At 49.0% G+C, this 18,297-nt stretch overlaps 1 protein-coding gene across 1 annotated transcript in view; it reads left to right on the top strand.

Annotated features, from left to right (window-relative positions):
- Positions 1 to 3,697: 3,697 nt before the first annotated feature.
- Positions 3,698 to 18,297, top strand: part of Ror2 (receptor tyrosine kinase like orphan receptor 2) — a 71,854-nt gene continuing 57,254 nt past the window's right edge. Inside the window, exons 1-2 of the mRNA XM_077792218.1 lie at positions 3,698 to 3,716; positions 4,321 to 4,458. Coding sequence (XP_077648344.1) covers positions 3,698 to 3,716; positions 4,321 to 4,458 — 157 coding nt within the window. The remainder of the gene's footprint in view (positions 3,717 to 4,320; positions 4,459 to 18,297) is intronic.

Raw genomic sequence — 18,297 nt, 5'->3', positions numbered from 1 at the left:
AGCTGATGTGCTGGTGGATATGGAAGGTCCATATCCATATAAAAGTCAGGTCTGCCGGTTCTGCTTCCAGCAGGATGGTGAGCTCTGGCCCTTAACCTTCTAAAGAAATGGTCATGGAGTGAGCAGCCTGCAGGGGGAGGTTGGTCTCTGATTTGAATTGCCCCCTCCTTCCTTTCTCCCCATCTAGTCCAGGCTTCTCTGTACCCCAGGATCCACCCGCAGACTGGATCCCTCGCTCACCCCTGCGTATCATGGCCCTCCCGGATCAGCATGTGGGCCTTTCCTCAGCCCCACACCTGAGCCTGGCCGCCCTCAACTTTGTCCCTTTGCAGGGTGGGTACCGTCTGCCTCTTTGGAGACGTCCATCTTCACGGTTTTCAGTTTTTCTCCTTCCCTGCTGGGTGTGAGTGCAGGCAGGCAGGGACCTCGGTAGGTGGACGCTGGACGGGGTGTCTGTTGGACTGGGGATGGGGCCATCCTAGACTCCTAGTGTTTGCTGGATGAAGGAAGGAAGGTTGCAGATTCCTGTCCTGGAGGATGTTGGAGCCTGTTTTTAGAAGGAGTTTTGAGATGTATTTCTCATGTTGGTGACCGTGCCTGGTGCCCTGTGTAAGAGAAACTGGAAGTAGGATCCCCAGGTCCTACTGGCATGTTCCTCCGCATTATTGACTCCCCTTTACCCTTTACCCCGAGAGAGTGTCTAAGAACAGATGATAAATCACCACGGGCGGGGGCTTCGTGGGGAGGATGATTCCGCGTGGTGGTGAGCAGGGTCTCACAAGGCACAGAGGCGGTAGAGGACCCCGGGAGCTGCCCAGTGGGCCTCACTGTGTCTTTGTCCCTCTGTGGATGGTGGCCACCCGGATACCAGTGGTGGCCTTCTGTCTGCACCATCCCTTGTTAGAGCTTAGCGACTAGGCGGCTTTTCATTTCACTGATAGATGGATCATTGCTGGGGATGGAACCACCGAGCTCCATCCCCAGCCCTTCATTTTGAGACAGGGTCTGGCTAAGTCACACAGGATGACCTCGAACTTGCCATCCTCTTGCCTCAGCCTGCAGAAGCACTAACTTGTCTGCTTTTTAAATAAGACAATGACTCAGTCGGCTTGGGCTGCTGTGGCAAAGTACCCCAGGTTTGGGGCCTTCAATAACAGAGAGGTGGTCTCACACCCCACCCTGTAGGCTGGAAGTCCCAGGTGAGCAGGTATCTGCAGAGTTCCTTCCTTCCGAGTCCTCTGGGGGTTTGTTGGGGATTGCACTCGGGGGCACTCACCCACTGAGCCACCTCCCCAACCCCCTTTTGCATTTCATTTAAAGACAGGTCCCACTGAGTTGCTTAGTGCTCCCTCTCTCTGTGCTGTGGGGTGAGGGGACTTGATCTGTCACCAGGCTCCGGCCGGGCACTTTGAACAGGCCCTGTCTTCCTCTCCACCTTCCTTTCCCTCACAGTGACGTGTCCCTTCCTCACCAAGGCCACCTTCCTTCTGGGTCTGGGACCCTCATGGCAAACCGCTTCATTGGGGTTGCTGGGCCTCCCTGATGTCCCAGAGATGGAAGCCAAGGTCAATGTGGGTCACCCTACCCCTGCCTCCAGGCCACATTTGGTGACACAGACCAGGCTCCCGATGTCACATCCAGCCATCTGTGTGGCAGCCTTTGTTTCTGAGCACACAGCTCCTGTGGGGAGCCTCTGGGCAGGTGCCTGTGTGACTCTGCCGTTGGAGGTGGTATTTAGGTGTCACCTGCATGGCTGCACACCCAGCCCTGGGCTGAGCTCAGCAGGCTGACAGTGAAAAGCACAAGGGATTGGACCCGCCAAGCTCCTGCTTGCAGCCCGTCAGAAGTGCCGCGTCAGAGGGTGCCGGGTCGGTCGGCATGTTCGGGCCCCTGCATGTAGAACTCCGCGATCGTGTATTACAAGGAGGTAATGCCTGGGAAAACATCTGCTTGAGCAGAAGGCAAAACCGCATCTGTCAATCCCGCAGGCGCTTGGGGCATGAGACTCACTTCTAAGAAGGCGTTTGCTGATGGCTTCTCATGTTTGCATTGTAAATCCTCTCGCAGGATCGCTGGAGGCCCTGCCTGGTTTTCACTGTGAAATAGATAGCAAAGCTCTGAGAACTCAGAGAAGCCAGAAGTGGTGCCAACACCCTCATGAGCTTCAGGAAACGGAACCCCTTTCTGGATTCTGTCACCCAGGCAGCCTGGAGTTGGGTGCCAGCTGGGCCAGTGTGGGGCACGGGATCCTCAGGGGACCCTCTTACCCCAGGCCGTGGTGGAGGGTGGGACCCAGCTGGGTTCCTGGGGACTGTTACTGGCAGGGAACAACAGAGCCCTGCTGGCCTCTGTCACCGAGCAACGTGTTCCTCTTGTCCATGTCACAAAGTCAGTTTTACCAGGTTGCCACAGATGACGTGTCTGCAGGGGTGCTGGGTTTCAGCTGTCCTCCCTGCTTCTTTCAGTGCCGTTTTGGGCAGGAATGCGTTCCAGGCGGTTGAAAGTAAAGCCATTTCCATTCCCGTTCATAGGAGCCCTTCCACACAGGAGGCTCCTGCCCGGGTCTGGGCCTGGGGGCACACGCACTCTGCACAAGCACCGTGAAGACGCCCATGACCTTTCGTCCACTCTTGTTGCCCACTAGTGCCTAGAAAACCACAGGGAGATGTTGCCACATGTCAGCAAATTGCTAAAAATGAATCACGCTGGTGAATGCCCGCTGCCCACTGCCCACTGACCAGTGCTAGGTTTTGGCCCAGTAGCTACCAAGGTTGTAAAAGCCACACACATGCCAGGCTGGCCTGGCTGCTTCCTTTTGTGGGTACTTCTGCCCCTCTTCTTTCTCTTTAGAGGGAGCGTGGAGAGGGGTCAATGGCTTTCCAAGGGAGATGCAGAGCTTGGCGCTGTGGGACAGGGCTGTAATCCCTGGAGGCTGAGGCAGGAGCATCGTGAGTTCCAAGCCAGCCTCAAGAAAAGCGAGGCACGAAGCAACTCAGTGAGACCCTGTCTCTAAATAAAATACAGAATAGGGCTGGGGATGTGGCTCGTGGTCAAGTGCCCCGAGCTCAATCCTGTAAAGCAGAATTGTTGCTTTGGTTAGACAAGCACCGAGAAAATGAATGTGGTCCACCAGGGACTGTTCCAGAACACCCCAAGGACACCAAAATTCATGGATGCTCAACTCCTGCCTATGAAATGGCTGAGTATTTGCATATAAGCCACCTACCACCGGAGCCTCCCATATACTTTAAATCATCTCTAGTTTAATGCCTAACCATGTAAATGCTATGTAGATAGTCGTGGCACTGTATTGTTAGGGAATAATGACAGAAAAAAGGTCTGCTTGTTTAGTACAGGTAAAATGATGGTAGGTCTAGCTCCGTGGGACACATCCTCAACAATGTAACTTTTCTCAAATATTTTCCGTCCCTGTTTGGTTGAAGTCCAGGATGTGGAGCCTGCAGATGGGGAGGGCTGGCTGTGTCTTGTGAAGGAGAAATAGCAGAAAGCAGAGGAAAATGTGGTGCCCTGGTGCCCCTTGCTCCTGTGGGGTCCCTCCACCATGGGCTGTGATGACAGAGGGTGGGGAACAGCTAAGAGGACCTAAGTTGTCCACTGGCTCAGGAGCATTTTGACAGACTTCAAGATCTGCCCTCCCCACTGAGCGGTGCATCTGCCTCCACCCACCCCGCAGAACATGAAGAGGCGCCTCCTAGGTGAGAGAGACGGAGGGAGGGAGGACCCTGTAGGGATCCTGGAGGAAGCAGACTCCAGGGACCCCCATCCTGGAGGCCAGGGGGATTTGAGGCTCCCGGGAGTGAAAGAAGCTTCCCTTTAGGGCATGTGCATCTTGTAAGTGGGAGAGCCCTGGAGTCCAGTGTCATGACTAATCTTCAAGTCACTGTGATTTCTGCAGCTGCTCCTGCAGGAGCGTCTGAGTCTCAGATCCTGGGTGATGGGGGCAGAATGTCCTGAGCAGTTCTCCTGAGCAGCCCTCAGTGGGCACCGCAGGTGGGGGCAGGGTGTCTGATTCAACAGGCTTCAGTGAGTCTGATGCTCCGGGCACAAGAGCCTGCCCTGTCCACACCCAGGACAGTTTGCAGGGCCTCGTGACCCCTGAAAGGCCTGGGGAGCTACCGTGGTGCCTGTGCCCTGGCTGCCTTTGGACTTCCAGGGACTTGGCAGGTGTGGACAACTGGCTACTCAGGAGGGCTTGACCTGATGAGCAGCTGAGCACAGGACTGAGGGGAATCCCCTGTGGTTCCGTGGTGCAGCAGCATCAGGTGAGAACCGCTTCCTCAGTCCATGGTTGCCCTGTAGTGAAGACCAGGGAACTTCTGTGGGAGACCGAGGACCTTGGAATCATCAGTGCCCTGCTCTTGCAGGTGGGCTTCTTGCCATCTCCTTTTAGCACCATGAAGGGGAGACGTAGGGTGAGCTCAAATGACGAGCCGCCAGGTAGGTAGGTATTTAGATATCCTGAGAAGGTTCACAGGCAGAACCACTTTGTGTGTCATTACGGAGGGAGGTGTCTGCCATCTCTTTTGTTAATCTAGAAGGCTTCCATATTGGCAGGGTCCATATCTGCAGAGTCAAGCAACCACAGATCGTAAATATTTGAAAAATAAGTTGCCTGTGTACTGAACATGGGCAGTTTGATTTTTCTTCTTTATCATGATTCCGCAAACACTGCAGCCCACAGCATGCACACGATATTGGATATCATCAGTCATCTGGAGATGATTAAAAGTGTGAGATAGGATACGGGGGGGGGTGTCTCTGTGAGTGACACACCCTTTTATGTATGGGACTTGGGCATCCTTGGATTTGGGGATCTGTGGAGGTCCTGGATTCCATCTCCTGCCAATGCTGAAGGATAACTGTATAGACCTTCTACAGCTCTGCAGGGTGTCTTACCCACCGTACCTCCAAGTCGCAGCCTACCTGCGTGTTTTGGTGGATTGACGGGTTAGGTGCTGCCTGAGGCAGGAGGCCAGCGTCCCTCTTGCCCTGTGGCCTGTAGACGCTCCCGTCTGTGAGGGACTCAGTGTCAGGTGGCTGTAGTAGAATTCTAGAATTCCTCCTCTGTCCCCGATGGAGCCCAGCCACGTGACAGAGCCAATCTGGCAAAATTTCTCTCCTCCTTCACAGAGCAGGGTTGGCTTACTTGGACGATGCCCCCCGCCCCCCCCCCCCCGCCCCAATATTCTGGGCATATTACTGCACAGTTCCCAGCCCAGTCCCTATTGTCATGTTTCTCCTTTTCATGAGTCACCAGGTAATCTTTTTTTGTTTTTGTTTTCAAAGCCGTTCCTGTAACTGAGCAGTCAAAGATTTCACAAGTGATTTGGAAGCAATGGAGACGGCAGGTTCACTTCTAAAGTCTGGCTGTGGCTGACTGTGTGCCCCGTAGGCTTTCTCTCCTTGTGGTCTCTGCCATCTGAGTGATTTCAGCTGGAACCTGGTGACCTCTTCTTACAGACACAGCCAGCTCTGAGGATCTGAGGCCTGACCCCTCAGCTGCTGGTGAGGGAGGCCCAGAAACTTCTGCCAGGCCTAAGGGGCTGTGTTGGAATGGGGTCAGATCGCTCACTTCCTTGGCACCTCAGTTCACTTGTCTGAAAGATAGGTATAATAACAATGATGCCTTGTACTCCTGGGAAGACATAAGGAAGATAGTAAACTTCTTAACGTAATTCCTACAAACACAAGTGTCCGACAGAGGAATGTTCTGATAGCTGCGGATGGAACTGGAGAAGCCCTTGTGTATTGTATGGCAAGAGCCATTGATTGGAAAAGGAGGTGACCCCAGGAAATCGTTCACAAGTTCAATACTTTTCCCATTTTAACTTACCGTGTACAACAATTTAGAACACTTCCATCGAGGAGGTGTTTAGTGACCACATCATCTTTGTCACTTTTGGGTGTGAACCATGCCCCAAGTGCACATTCACATTTGGTGATTTCTAGGTTTAGATTAAAATGTGACCGAGATTCACAGGCACTAGCAAAATGCAGGAGCCTGGTAGATGTTTCACTGCGTTCACCCCAGTGTGTCTGGAAGAATCCAGCTTAGTTTTTCTATGGAGATGTGTTTCTTCTTGTGAGCCCTCCTGCGATATCACATCCTGCAGAAGTTACCTACATAAAATATTCATAGTAACAAATACAACCGTCATATTCAGGTCCGGGACCACGGCTGGCCCCTGGTGAGCCTAGATCTTGGTTGGTTTGAGAGGCTTCCATGCCCCTTCCTGAAGAGTGTCTGGTGTCATTTGGCCAGGCAGCTTGCAGTCAGTCACCAGGTCTATAGCTTAGATCTTGAATGTCCCCCAAAGCCATGTGTTGAGGACCCATGGTGCTATTGGAAGGTGCTGGAATTTTTAGGAGGTGAGGAAGAAGTTAGGTCAGCAGGGATGTGACTTGAAGGGGGTTTGGGGACCACAGGTTCTTCCTTTTGCCTCTCTCAGCTTGCTGGTGGCACCGAGGTGAGCGGACGTCTTCCGTGGCACACTCCCACCATGATGGCTGTACTGCCCCAGGCCCCAAGCAACAGGGGAGAGCCCCTGCAGACTCTGGTCTCTCCACTTGAAGTTGATTTTCTCGGTGTTGGTTCCCGGCTACAGAACAGTGACTGACATACCCTACTGACATAGTTGATGGCTGACTCATCCACTCTCCCAGCAGGTCCACAGTGGAATGTGCCATTTTTCTTTCTCCAAACTCCAATGGTCCCTGGCTGTGGATAGAATGTGTGCCTCCTCCAAATCTGTGTGTGGACATCCCCACCCCTGGTGTGATGGTAGCAGGAGGGTCCTGTGGGAAGTGGTGAGGTCAAGAAGACGGAGCCTCATGAATGACATTGGTGTCCTTAGTAAGAGAGACCCCAGGGAGCGGCCCCTCACCCTTTCCACCATGTGAGGACCCAGCAAGAACCTGGAGGTCTGTGAGCCAGCTGGGGAATCCACAGGGGACCTGCCTCTGCTGGTGCTTTGGTCTCAGCCCTCCACCTCCAGAACCCTGTGCCAGACACTCCTGGCCTTGCAGCTGCCCCAGTCTGTGATGATTTGTTCGAGTGGCCCGGATGGACTAAGATCCTCCCTCCCCCTGTTTCTGTAGGTAAACCACCGTTGGGTCCTTTCTCTAGCCCACAGCACCATCACACTGAGCAGCTGGTTCTACTTTGGACAGTCACGTGGCATGCACCTGTATGTCTTCATGTCAGATTAAAACAGAGTTATGCAAGATCCTCTGCTGTGGTTAGAGGTTGTACTTTTTCATTAGTTATGTCCCTCGAAGGAAGTCAGCTGAGAGTAGCCTGCACCTTTACCCCTCTGGGGAGGACAGTGATGGTCGAGTGGACTTCCATCACCTTGTGCGTCCTCTTTCTCTATTCAACTCTTGGTGTCATGTGGGGGCTTTTCCTGCCAAGCACTTTAGGGATTGGCAATGTATATGATTGTGCATAGGTGTGTGTATGCTGTGTGCACACATGCGGACATTGGCATGTTACATGCTCACCTGTGTGTGTGTGTGTGTGTATGTGTGTGTGTGCACGTTTGCATGTGTGTGCATGCTCTCCTGAACTCTCGTGTGCAGGCACCTGACCTCCGAAGACACACCCAAAGCACGTGAGTGTTTCTGCCTCTGCTTTTGCCTGTCTGCAGATCAGACGTTCTGCTTTCTTCCCGAGATTGGGCATCTCTTTAGCTAGAAGGACCAGCCTCTCTTGGCCGCTTGCTTGGTGTGAAGGGTGGAAGGTGATAGTTCCTGGGCAGGAGCAAGGAGAGAAGGAGGAGAAGGCAAATGGGAAAATGCGGGATCCTCAGAGCAGCCCTGCCTCTGCCACGTGTAGCCACAGGCTGTGTCTTTGTATTGTCACCTGTGTGCCCGGGCTGCAGATTGGGGGAGTAGTGCTGGGTGAGGGTCCTCGAGACTGTTCTCCCCCACCCCAACTCAGCATCTTGGAAGTTGGATAGAACCCAGGGTCCAGAGCATGAGCGTCCAGAGCCCTGCGTGGGCGCCATGGGTAGCAGGTGTGTGTGACAGTGGTCCTTGAGCACAGAGAGGTGTTCTGAGGTCCTTGCACTCAGGGGACTCCAGGACCTCCCTGTGGCTTTGGGAGTCCAGGAGCCCTTTAATCAGGTTAAATTCTCAGGATCTGAATACTGTCATGAGACCCTTGGAATAAATCCTCTTTTTGTGAGTGGGGTAGGGGAGGGTTAAGGGGTCCCATCTTATTCTTATGGAGCATCTTGGTTTTAGCTTTTAAATCAGGAGGGAAAGACGAAGGCGTTTTCCTGGGGTGGGGGAGTAGTAAGAAAAGGCAGAAGGAAGCCTCCCTGTGATGCAGTCAATTCAGAAATCAGCTTGTGCAGGAACAGAACAGCCACTTTCCACTCACACTTCTGTTCTCCAAAGCGCAGGTCTGTGACTCTACTCTCAATTCCTTGTTGTAGTTTCATCCTTAAAGATGTGCCCTGGTTGGTGAAGCCCAGGACTGGGTGGCCTGAGGATTTTGGATAAGTGGAGCTTGTGGACGTGCGGGGAGCCACCCGAGCAAGCTTGAAAAGTGGACAGTGCTGCTACTGTTCCATTATCAGCCCAGCAGACTGAGCCCCGAGCTCTCCTGGTGTCAGAAGTTCGGAAGCAAGTGTGTCTCTGGTAATTGTTGGGTCACAATAAATTAAATAAATATCTTGTTTTCACCCAGAGAAGAGACCATGCCAGAAAACATGTGAGGTCATCTCCTTTAATTCAGTGTGTTATGTCAGATGTCACCGAGTCACACAAAGCCCAGAGATTCTAGAGTCTAGCATGAACCAAAACATGCACAAAATAATTGACAGAAGCTCCCTGGAAAATACAGATCTGCAGGTGGTTTGGGGGCTGTGTTTTCTGATCTGTGCACATCCATAAAATGCCGATGGGCCCCCAAGGGCATGTTCTATGTGGGTTTCCTGACTTTAGCCTTCCACAGAGTTTTCACCTAGTTTCTATGTTTGTTTCAATTTATAAAAAGAACCATAAAATGTATCATCTTACTCAGGTCTCGGTGTGCACGTCAACAGCCTTAAGCACATTCACATCGTTGGTGCAGCAAATCTGCAGAGCGCTTTCCATCTTGCAAAGCTAAAACATTCTACCCATTACCTTGTAACTCCTCCTTCTACCACTTTGTTTTCTGTTTCTGTGGCTTTTACTCTTCTGGATATTTTATATAAATGGATTCACGTAGTTTGTCATCGTGAGACAACGATTGGCTTATTTCACCTAGCACAATGTCCTCAAGAATTACCTGTGCTTGAACATATGACAAGAGTTTCCTCCCTTTTGAAGGCTGTGTCTTGGTCTGTTTTGCGTTGCTATAACAGAATACCAAAGGCTGGGTAATCTATAATGAACAGAAAAAAATTTTTGTGGAGTCGTCATACTCTTTTCCACAACACCTGCACCATTTCACACACAAGGGATCCAGTATCTCCGCATCCCTGCCAACCCTTGTTTTTAGAGCCATGTAGTGGGTGTGAGGTTGTATCTGATTGTGTGGCTTTGATTCACATTTTCTAATTGACTCATGATGGTGAGCATCTTTTCTTATCTTGTTGGCCATTTGCACGTCTGTCTTTAGAGAAGTATCTATTGCTTATTTTGGGCTCCGTTCCTGCAATTCTTCATGAGGCAGTGAGTGTCCCTGCCTGGATCTCAGATGCCTTTATCTTCTGGGAGTCATGGGTAACGTTTCCTTTACCTCCCAGGGATCGGGAGACCAGGAAAGCCTCTCCTACTCTTTCCAGTTTATTTTTCTGTTTCAGGCTGGATTGGGTCCATTTCCTGTGGGCAGAAGGGCAAGCATCAAACATGCTGTTGACGTGGGTATTTTGTACACCCCATCCTCTCCTTTCCCTCCTCTTTGCTGAGCTAAGTTGAAGTCGTCTGTTTAAGTGGCCTTTGTAGAAACTCGGCTGTGCAGAGAAAGAGCCACCCTCAAATCCTTGGGCTGTGAACTGTGGTGCCTCTGAAAACGATTCTTTTGCTTAGACTTGAGACTTGGGAGGGATCTCAAACCCAAATGTCCATGAGGGCTTGTTGGATAATATAAATGGACAAATTAGGCCAAGAATACCAAAGATACTTCATCTCAAAACTTCCGGTTTAAGAAAAGGCTTACTTAGGATGCCTTTGTCGACCACAGGGTCTCACCAGGAGACCCCACTCACCCAGACCTGATAGGACACACTGGAGCGTGCCCCAGGTGCCCAGAATCTGAGACCCCAGGCTCACAGTGGTTTGCAGACCAGCAGCAGCATGAGTGTCACATGGGAGCTGGGAGGAAGGACCCAGGCCCCACCGCACAGAGGGTGTTGGTGCTTGCTGAAGTGGAAGAGAGCTGGTCTGAAGGTGTCACTGTGGAGTGGGCTCGGTCCCCAGAGAGAAGGAGCTCACGCTCACACAAACACCTGCACACAAATGTTCTCGGTGCTTGATTTGTCATAGTTTCTGGCTGCAAACAGCCCGGATGTCCATCAGTGGAGAACGGAGAGACGGTGGTCCCACCACACCACAAGTTCATGTTCTGCACAAAAGAGCCAGTTACTCAGCAGACACCAAGTTCAATCGCCTTCAAAGGCCTTGTGAGAGCTGGGCACGGTGGTGCATGCCTGTAATTCTAGTGGCCCGAGAGGCCGAGGCAGGAGGACCCCAGTTCTCCAAGGCTCATTCCACTGTCCTGAGGGGGATACCACCTTCTCAGGTGGAGAGGCGCTGGGCGCGGCTTGCTCAGGGGACCAGGTTCTGTCTCCAGGAGGAGATAGTCCATTTCAGGGTGGATGTCTCTTTCTCCTTGTCCTTTTTCTGTCTGGAGAACCTGAGTTCTTTCCATTTTCACTCCTCCCTTTGAGCACAAGGCCTTGGGGTTAGCTAGAGTCTAAAGAAACTGGAAAAGGGATAAATGGAGACTTTTTATGGTCTATGAACCTGCCCTGCAAACCTGACCTGGTGGATTGGTGTTCAAAGCAGCTTCTAGGAGCTGGTTCCAGAGATGCCGAGCTGCATGGAAACTGCTGGGTCTCCTCTTCCAGGACTTGTGTTCAGTAGACTTATCCCAATGTGTGTGTGTGGGGGGGGATGGGGGTGACTATTGCTCCTCAGCCTCCTGGGCTTCCTTCCCAGGCCTAAGAATTAAACAGACATAAGACAGATGCACAGGAACTTTTCCCAGAAAAATGGAAACTTCAGAAAAGCAGTTAGACCTGAACACTCCTCTACCAGGTTGTGAAAATGCACAAGACCAATGGATTGGGGCCTGGGCAGTTAATCATGGAGAAGGGATTTTAAGTTTTTCCAGGTGGACTGGGGAGATAGCTCAGAAGGCTTGCCTAGCACCCATAAGGCCCTGGGTTCCATTCCCAGCTCTGTAAATAAACAGCACGTAACAATCACAAACCAAGCTCTTCCAGGCTTAAAATTCTTTACATTAAAAATAATAATAATAATAATAATGGTGGGAGGAAAAGGGAGGGCGGGGGATGGTGAGATTCACCTTCTGGTGTTGGAGTGCACACACCCATTGAAGGCAGGGGGTTCCCCGAGGCCCTTGTGGGCTGCCTTGGCCCCGTGTCCTCCTTTCTGTGAGACTCTACCCTCCAGGATGAAAGTTTTCCAGACCTCTTCTCCCCATGACTTTTACATGGTGCTAGACTTGGCATCTCTTTCGGTAAATATTTTAAATGGGGCTGTGGCCCATTAAGGGCTCCTTGCTGTCTTCGATCCAGTGCATATGGAGGAATGGCGTGTTTGCATAAATCATGAGTCTCTTTGGAAACACGGCTGTGAACTTTACTGTCCTGCAGTGACTATGTGAAACCAGCTGGGCAAGGACTTGAAGATGCAGAGGCTGTGCATTGGATCAGGCTGTTCCTGGGGTGGACGCCTGGTCCCCACCACCCCCTGGCGCTGCCTCTGTTTCTTTCCTGACCCAGGCTGTGCCTCTCTCTGGCGGGCTGTTTGTTTTGTGTTTCAGATTTTATTGCGGTTGAGCTCAGCTACCCTCAAAGGGGAGGCCACAGGAATTGGTCCCCTCTTGGCTACAGGCCCTGTGATCCTTGACATAGTCCAAATTTCTGGGCACTTGGAGTCTCTTTCCAGCCAGTGACCAACCAGCTACAGGTGCTTTGCCAATTCAGATGCTGTTTAACCTACAGAGAGGTTACATCTTGATAAACCCATCATAAACAAAATATCATTAAGTGGAAAGGCATCCAATACAATCAACCTACAGCGCCTTAGAGCTTAGCAACATAGCACCTTGTAGAGTCCCCACCCCCACCCCCTTGGCAATAAATTCTTTTTTTCTCCCCCTTGGCAATCAAACTAAGTGGGAGTTGCAGGTCACGGCTACCGACAAAGAGCCCAATTCAAAATTCTAAGTATAGTTTCTACCAAATTCTGATGGCTTGGGCACCACCATAAAGTTGAAAAATAATAAGTCAGACTATTGTCAAGTCGGGGACGCTGATGCCTGCGATTCTCTAAGAAGCCAGCATTTAGGAAGAAACATCCAGGGCTGGGACTGTGTCCCAGTGGCAGAGTGCTTGCTTGGCATGCATGGGGCACCAGGTTGGATTCCCCTTCAAAAAACAGACAACTAAAAAAGAAGGAGGGCAGATGATATGGGGAAAGCCGGGCTTAATTACTGGTCCTGCTTCCCTTCTCAGGCACAGTTGTCCTGTGTTTAGTGGTCGCAGGTCACACGTCCCTGGGGTTGTGTGCCTGGTGCTGACAGCCCTGGATGTCCCATCAGGAAGGAGCTGTGGCCACTGTCAGAAAAAGTTCACAGGGGTCCTGGGGCCTTGCTGGTGTCTTTCAAATGAACTGTTGCAGGAGGAAAAATACCCCGGAAAGTGGAACAGACTGAAGAAAGGAGTAATAAGCATGTGTCAACTCTAAGGAATGTGAAGACAGTCAAGAAGGTTTTCACTGAAGACCCCCAGGGAGTGAGGGCTCTTTATCCTCATTTTGCACTTAAGGAGACTCCCCCCACCCCCACCCCTGGGCCTGGGCTCAAAGCTAAGGTGGCAGAGGCAGGATTGGCACAGAGCCTCTCTCCTGGGGTGAAGTGGGACTTTCCCAACACCCCAGACCCTCTGGGGTCTCAGCTTCCCTCTGTGAATGAGAAGAATAGAGCCAGGAGGCGAGAACCGGACTAAATCACATCCAGATTTTATTTCAACTCTGAGGAGTGTGAACTGCAAACTCTGCAGAAGATACCCGCGGTGGACTGGACCACACAGCTACGCAGCCCCAGACCTGTGGACGCTGCCGGGGTGGGAGGGCTTTTACCAGCATCCCTGGCCCCCACCCAGAGACGCCAAGGGCTCCCTTCCAGGCATGGCCACATGTGCCCTGGGGCAAAGCCCCCTCCTGAACCACTGGAGTAGAGGAAGTGGCCTGTGGGAGGTGGGAAGGGAACTGGAACTTGAAACAGAGAAGGATTCTATTACAGCTTCCTCCATCCCCACAGAGGGGCCCTGAGTAAGGAGGGAGCGAGGAACGGAGGAAGGGGTTTGCAGAGCGGGGGGGGGGGGAGAGAGAGAGAGAGAGAGAGAGAGAGAGAGAGAGAGAGAAAGCTCTCTCCTTAACTCGTGTCTCTTTGGAAAGTCCTCATGAGCAGGCCGCCGGGATGGTGTTCTCTCTGGGCGAATCACCTACAGGTGATTTTCTGTCCCTCCTGTTTTCCTGACCCTAAGGTCCACCAGCGTCATAGACACAGTGTCATATTATAGCAGAAATGAGACCTCCCCCAGGTGGTGTCCGGCTGGGGTTTCCTGGAGGCAGAACAGTGTCAGGAGGGGCAGGAAGCATCTCACAGCCAGTTTCTGAGACAAGGAAATGTGAGCCGGGCATCAGCCCCCCACCCGAGCCCAGCCAGCCTGTGGTCACCCAGACCCTCATCACAGGCATCCATGATAGGCGCCCAGGGTGGGGATGAGGGGATGCGGGGAGATAGAAAAGGTAGAAAGGGTGTAAGTGGGTTCTCGGGGTTAAAAAGAAAGGGCTGGAGACACGGAGCAAGTTTTAGAAAGGTGCAGATCACCTGTGGGGAACGTGTGCCCCCAAGTGAGCCCCTGCTGAAGCTCATCTGCTCTGAATCAGCTGCTGAACTTGCTGCAAGTCCGTGGGGTGTGAGTGGACGGCCTTCCTGGGCTGCCCCTCTGTGGACATTCATCAATGTTTGTGCAATAATAACTGAGATTCCCGCGGGCCACTTGGTCGTCAAGGCAAAGTGCCTTTACAAATACCCAGCGGAGGGCCCACCTGCAGTCTGGAGAGGCAAGCAGGCACATCCACCCTGCGGTAATTGCCCGTGACGGGATGCCATGATTGATCAATTTAGGGCTTCTGACTGTGAAAAAAAAAAAAAAAGCCTCAAAGAAAAGCTTGGAAACCACCGTGATTGATGAGTTTATGAGTCTCAATTAGGTAAAACAGTGCATTGAAAAAATATCCTTTTTCAGAGAGGCCTGGGAAATTAGTGGTGTCTGGCAATATGATTGCCAGCTTCATTCTTTCAGTAGATTCTTTTCCTTTCAAAGGAGACATTTAGAAGTGACAGACATTGGTCCAGAGAAAAAAGTTGATAGTTAGCAATGACCAGCATTTTTATGATAACCACTAACTAGCAGTGGTTTAAATTGGTTCCGTACATTCAACTTTGATATTACAATAGGTTCCACCCCCCACCCCAATACAAAAGCTTACATTGTCATTGAAAAATCTTTGCTTTTCATACTGCAGAAATCAGACATCCTCTTAATGGGACCCGGTATCTAAACATGGTGAATGGAAGATGTTCAGGAAATGGAACACGCGGGCTGTTTTCTCAAATTGTCAGATGTGCACGGGGTGGGGCAGGTTTCATTTAGTGCAGGAGGTGTTTTAAGTTATAAAATTCATTCATATTTGAACACTCAGGACAGTAGAGAAACTCAGTGGCAGAGAAGTTAAATGAGGTGTCATTCACCCCCCCATCCTCCCACCACCCAATTATAAAGGGGATGCCTAAATGCGCTAAAATCTTTCTAACTGAAGCTTGCCACCTTGCCTCCCTAGAGCCTCTGTGCGGATCCGTTTCTTGTGGGACTTGCAGGGACAGTCAAGGCGTGCCTGGCCAAGGGTGCTGTGGAGAGACATGCCATGGACAGGGGGTCCTCACCTGGCTTAATTTAATCCTGCTGCAAACCCAGTGAAGTACAGTGGTTTCTGCAGTGGTGACCGGCATTGACAATCAAAACTCACATCTTCATTTTGAGGGTTAAACAAATGAGTGGTGGTTTAGCCAGTGCCCAGCGTGGGTTAAGTGCTCAAAACTTGTGATTATTCTTGTCATTATTGTGCATTTGTTATATGTCATTATCTGTTACATTTAACCATTGTATGTCTGTAACATAATCTCTGACTCAATTCGGGCTTGATTAGTATTTGGGTGTTTTCCTGATTTTTGCTTTGACAATCATGACTGGAACAAGTATCCTTAAGATGATACTTCCCAAGTAGCTGCAAGATTAGTTCCTGCCTCTGGAATTGCACACAGGTACCTTGTTGCTTTGGGTAGATGGCCCCAGGGTGCCACGGGGATTTTAGGAATTCTCATGCCCTGGGTCAGGTGAGAAATTCAGCTTCTCACCCTTTCCAAGGTGCCAAACAAACTGGGGTCTCTCATTTTAATTTAGCTTTTTTTTTTTTTTTTAGCTCTGCGGTTTTGAGTCTTTTCGTATTTCTCAGCCATTGGAATTTATTTTTATCCAAACTCTTTGTGTCCTTCTGCTCTCTGAATTGCATTGTTGATCTTTTTCTCATTGTATGAGCAGAGAGCTTTGTGCTTAAATCTTTGATCACTTAGAATTCACTTTTTCCATGAAGTGTAAGACAGGATTTTAGCTTAATTTTTTTCTCCAAACAACTACTCTGTCCCAATCTTTTTTTGGGGGGGTGAGGGATGCCAGGGATTGAACTCAGGGGCGCTTGACCAGTGAGCCACATCCCCAAGATCTCACCGAGTTGCTTAGCGCCTTGCTTTTGAGGGGCTGTCCCAACCTTTGATGGAGCCGTTCCTTCCTTTCCCTTTTAGTTCAAAAATTGCCTTTTTTATAACTTATGTTTCTGTATATACTGGGGTTGTTTCTGGATTTCAAATCACATCCTCTTGACCTGTCTATCCATGTGCTGGCAGGAATACACAGATATTCTGCCTCGGGTATTGTTCAGAACTTTGACTTCTCTATTCATCAAAGTATTGGTGAATAGTTTTGTTTTCTTGCAATGTCTTTGTCTCCTTTTGGTATCAGGATGATACTAATCTCATGAGTTGCAGGGAATCTCTCTTCTACTTTTTGGGAGAGTCTGGGAAGGATTGAAGTTAATTCTTTTCTAAGTGTTGGGTAGAATTCACCAGGAAAACCTTTTAAAAGTCCTGCGTTTTTCTTTTCTGGGGATTTATTTATTTAATTTATTACAAATTGACTTCCTTCACTAATTTTTTGAAATCTAAGTTGTTTTTTTTCCACATTTTTTAAATCAATGCATTATAATTGTAATTTTTTGTTTTCCACATTTTTTTAAACTGGTGCATGATAGTTGTACATACTGATGGGATTTGTGGTTACCTATTTGTACATGCACAAAGTAGAACAGTATCATTTGTCTCATATTTTCTTTTCTTATTCTGGAACTAGTTAGATTCTCTATTTCTTCTTGAGTCAGTTGCAGTATTTTTTGTTTCTGTAGAAGCTTGTCCCTAGTCTCTATGCTGTCTAATTTGTTGGGGCACACTTATTCATAGAATTACGATATGGGCCTTTTTATTTCTCTAATGTCATAGACATGTCCTCTTTTTTTATTCCTAAAATTAATACTTCGCGTCTCCTCTTTTTTTTCTTGGTTCATCTACTAAAGGTTTCTCACCTTTGTTGATCTTTCCGAAGAACCAACCTTTGCTTTTTTTTGACTTTCTCTCTCTCTTTTTTTGTTCTTTATTTGACTTATCTCCCTCTAGTCTTCATTATTACCTTCCATCTGCCACCTTTAGGTCTGCTCTATTCCCCCCCCCCCCAATTTTTACCTTTTGGGTTGTTCTTCTTTTTCTAATTTCTTAAGGTCTAAAGTTAGATGATTGATTTGAGGTCTTCTTTTTTAATGTAGAGGAAATTTAAAGCAATTTAAATGTTCCTCCAAGCACGGCCTTAATTGTTCTCATTAGTTCTGTTAGGCTGGGTTTTATTTTCACTCATTGTGAAATATTCTCTCTCTCTTCTGTGAGTCACTGGTTACTTGAAAACTTCCCAAATTTTGCTGTTGATTTCTAATTTTATACTCTGGTGCTTAGAAAGCATACTCTGTGATTTTTAATCCTTTCAAATATATCCATGCTTGTTTTATGGTCCAGCATCCTGAAGACTGTTCCAGGTGGGCTTTAGAGTGCATGATCTTGCTGTGGGGGTCCACTCTTCTGTTGGTGTCAAGTCTAAGTGATTCAAGTTTTCTTGTTGATCTACTGCCTGCTTCTTTTGATATTGGGAGTAGGATATTGAAGTTTCTAACTGATCGATTATCTGTTTCTCTTAATTTCTGTGAATTTTTTGCTCCACCGGTTGTGGGACTCTGCTGTTCAGTTCATAGACATTTATAATGGATGGATGGTTGACCATCTTCTCATTATAAAATATCCATCTTTTTGCCTTAAAGTTTATTTTGTCTGAGATTAGTGTAACCGCTCCAACTTTCTCATGGTGGCTCTTTTCATGACATACCTTGTCAATCTCTTGGTATTTTTGAACCTGAGGTCTATCACATATGAGCAGCATACGGGTGGATAATGTAAATCCAGTCTGCTAATCTTTGGGGGTTTTTATCTTTAACATTATTTAATTTGATGACCAATATGGTAGATTTTCCTTCTACTGTGTTTTTCACTGGTTTTTTTGTGTGTGATATGTCTTTTTTATCCTCTATTTCTGCCTTGTTTTGTGTTACATAGTTCCTGGTTTTACTTTCTTTTAAAATTCCCTCTTGTGTGTTTTGTTATTTTCCTAGTGGTTGTGTCTTAATTTTAAGTCTGATTTTAAAAGTTTTAGATCAATACTAAATTTTAATAGTACACACAAATTAACCTCCACTTTATCCTCATCCCTTCCTCTCTCCTTTGAACTATTAGTGTCAGACACGATATATCTTTATGAGTTCATCAACCCTCAATTTTATAAGTAGAGTTTACTGTAGGAGTCCTTTAAAACAAATAAA

The sequence above is a fragment of the Urocitellus parryii genome, chromosome 13, assembly GCF_045843805.1.
Source record: "Urocitellus parryii isolate mUroPar1 chromosome 13, mUroPar1.hap1, whole genome shotgun sequence".
Lineage (NCBI taxonomy): Eukaryota > Metazoa > Chordata > Mammalia > Rodentia > Sciuridae > Urocitellus > Urocitellus parryii.
The sequence above is the reverse complement of the archived record's forward strand: the minus strand, read 5'-3'. Positions and strand labels throughout refer to the sequence as shown.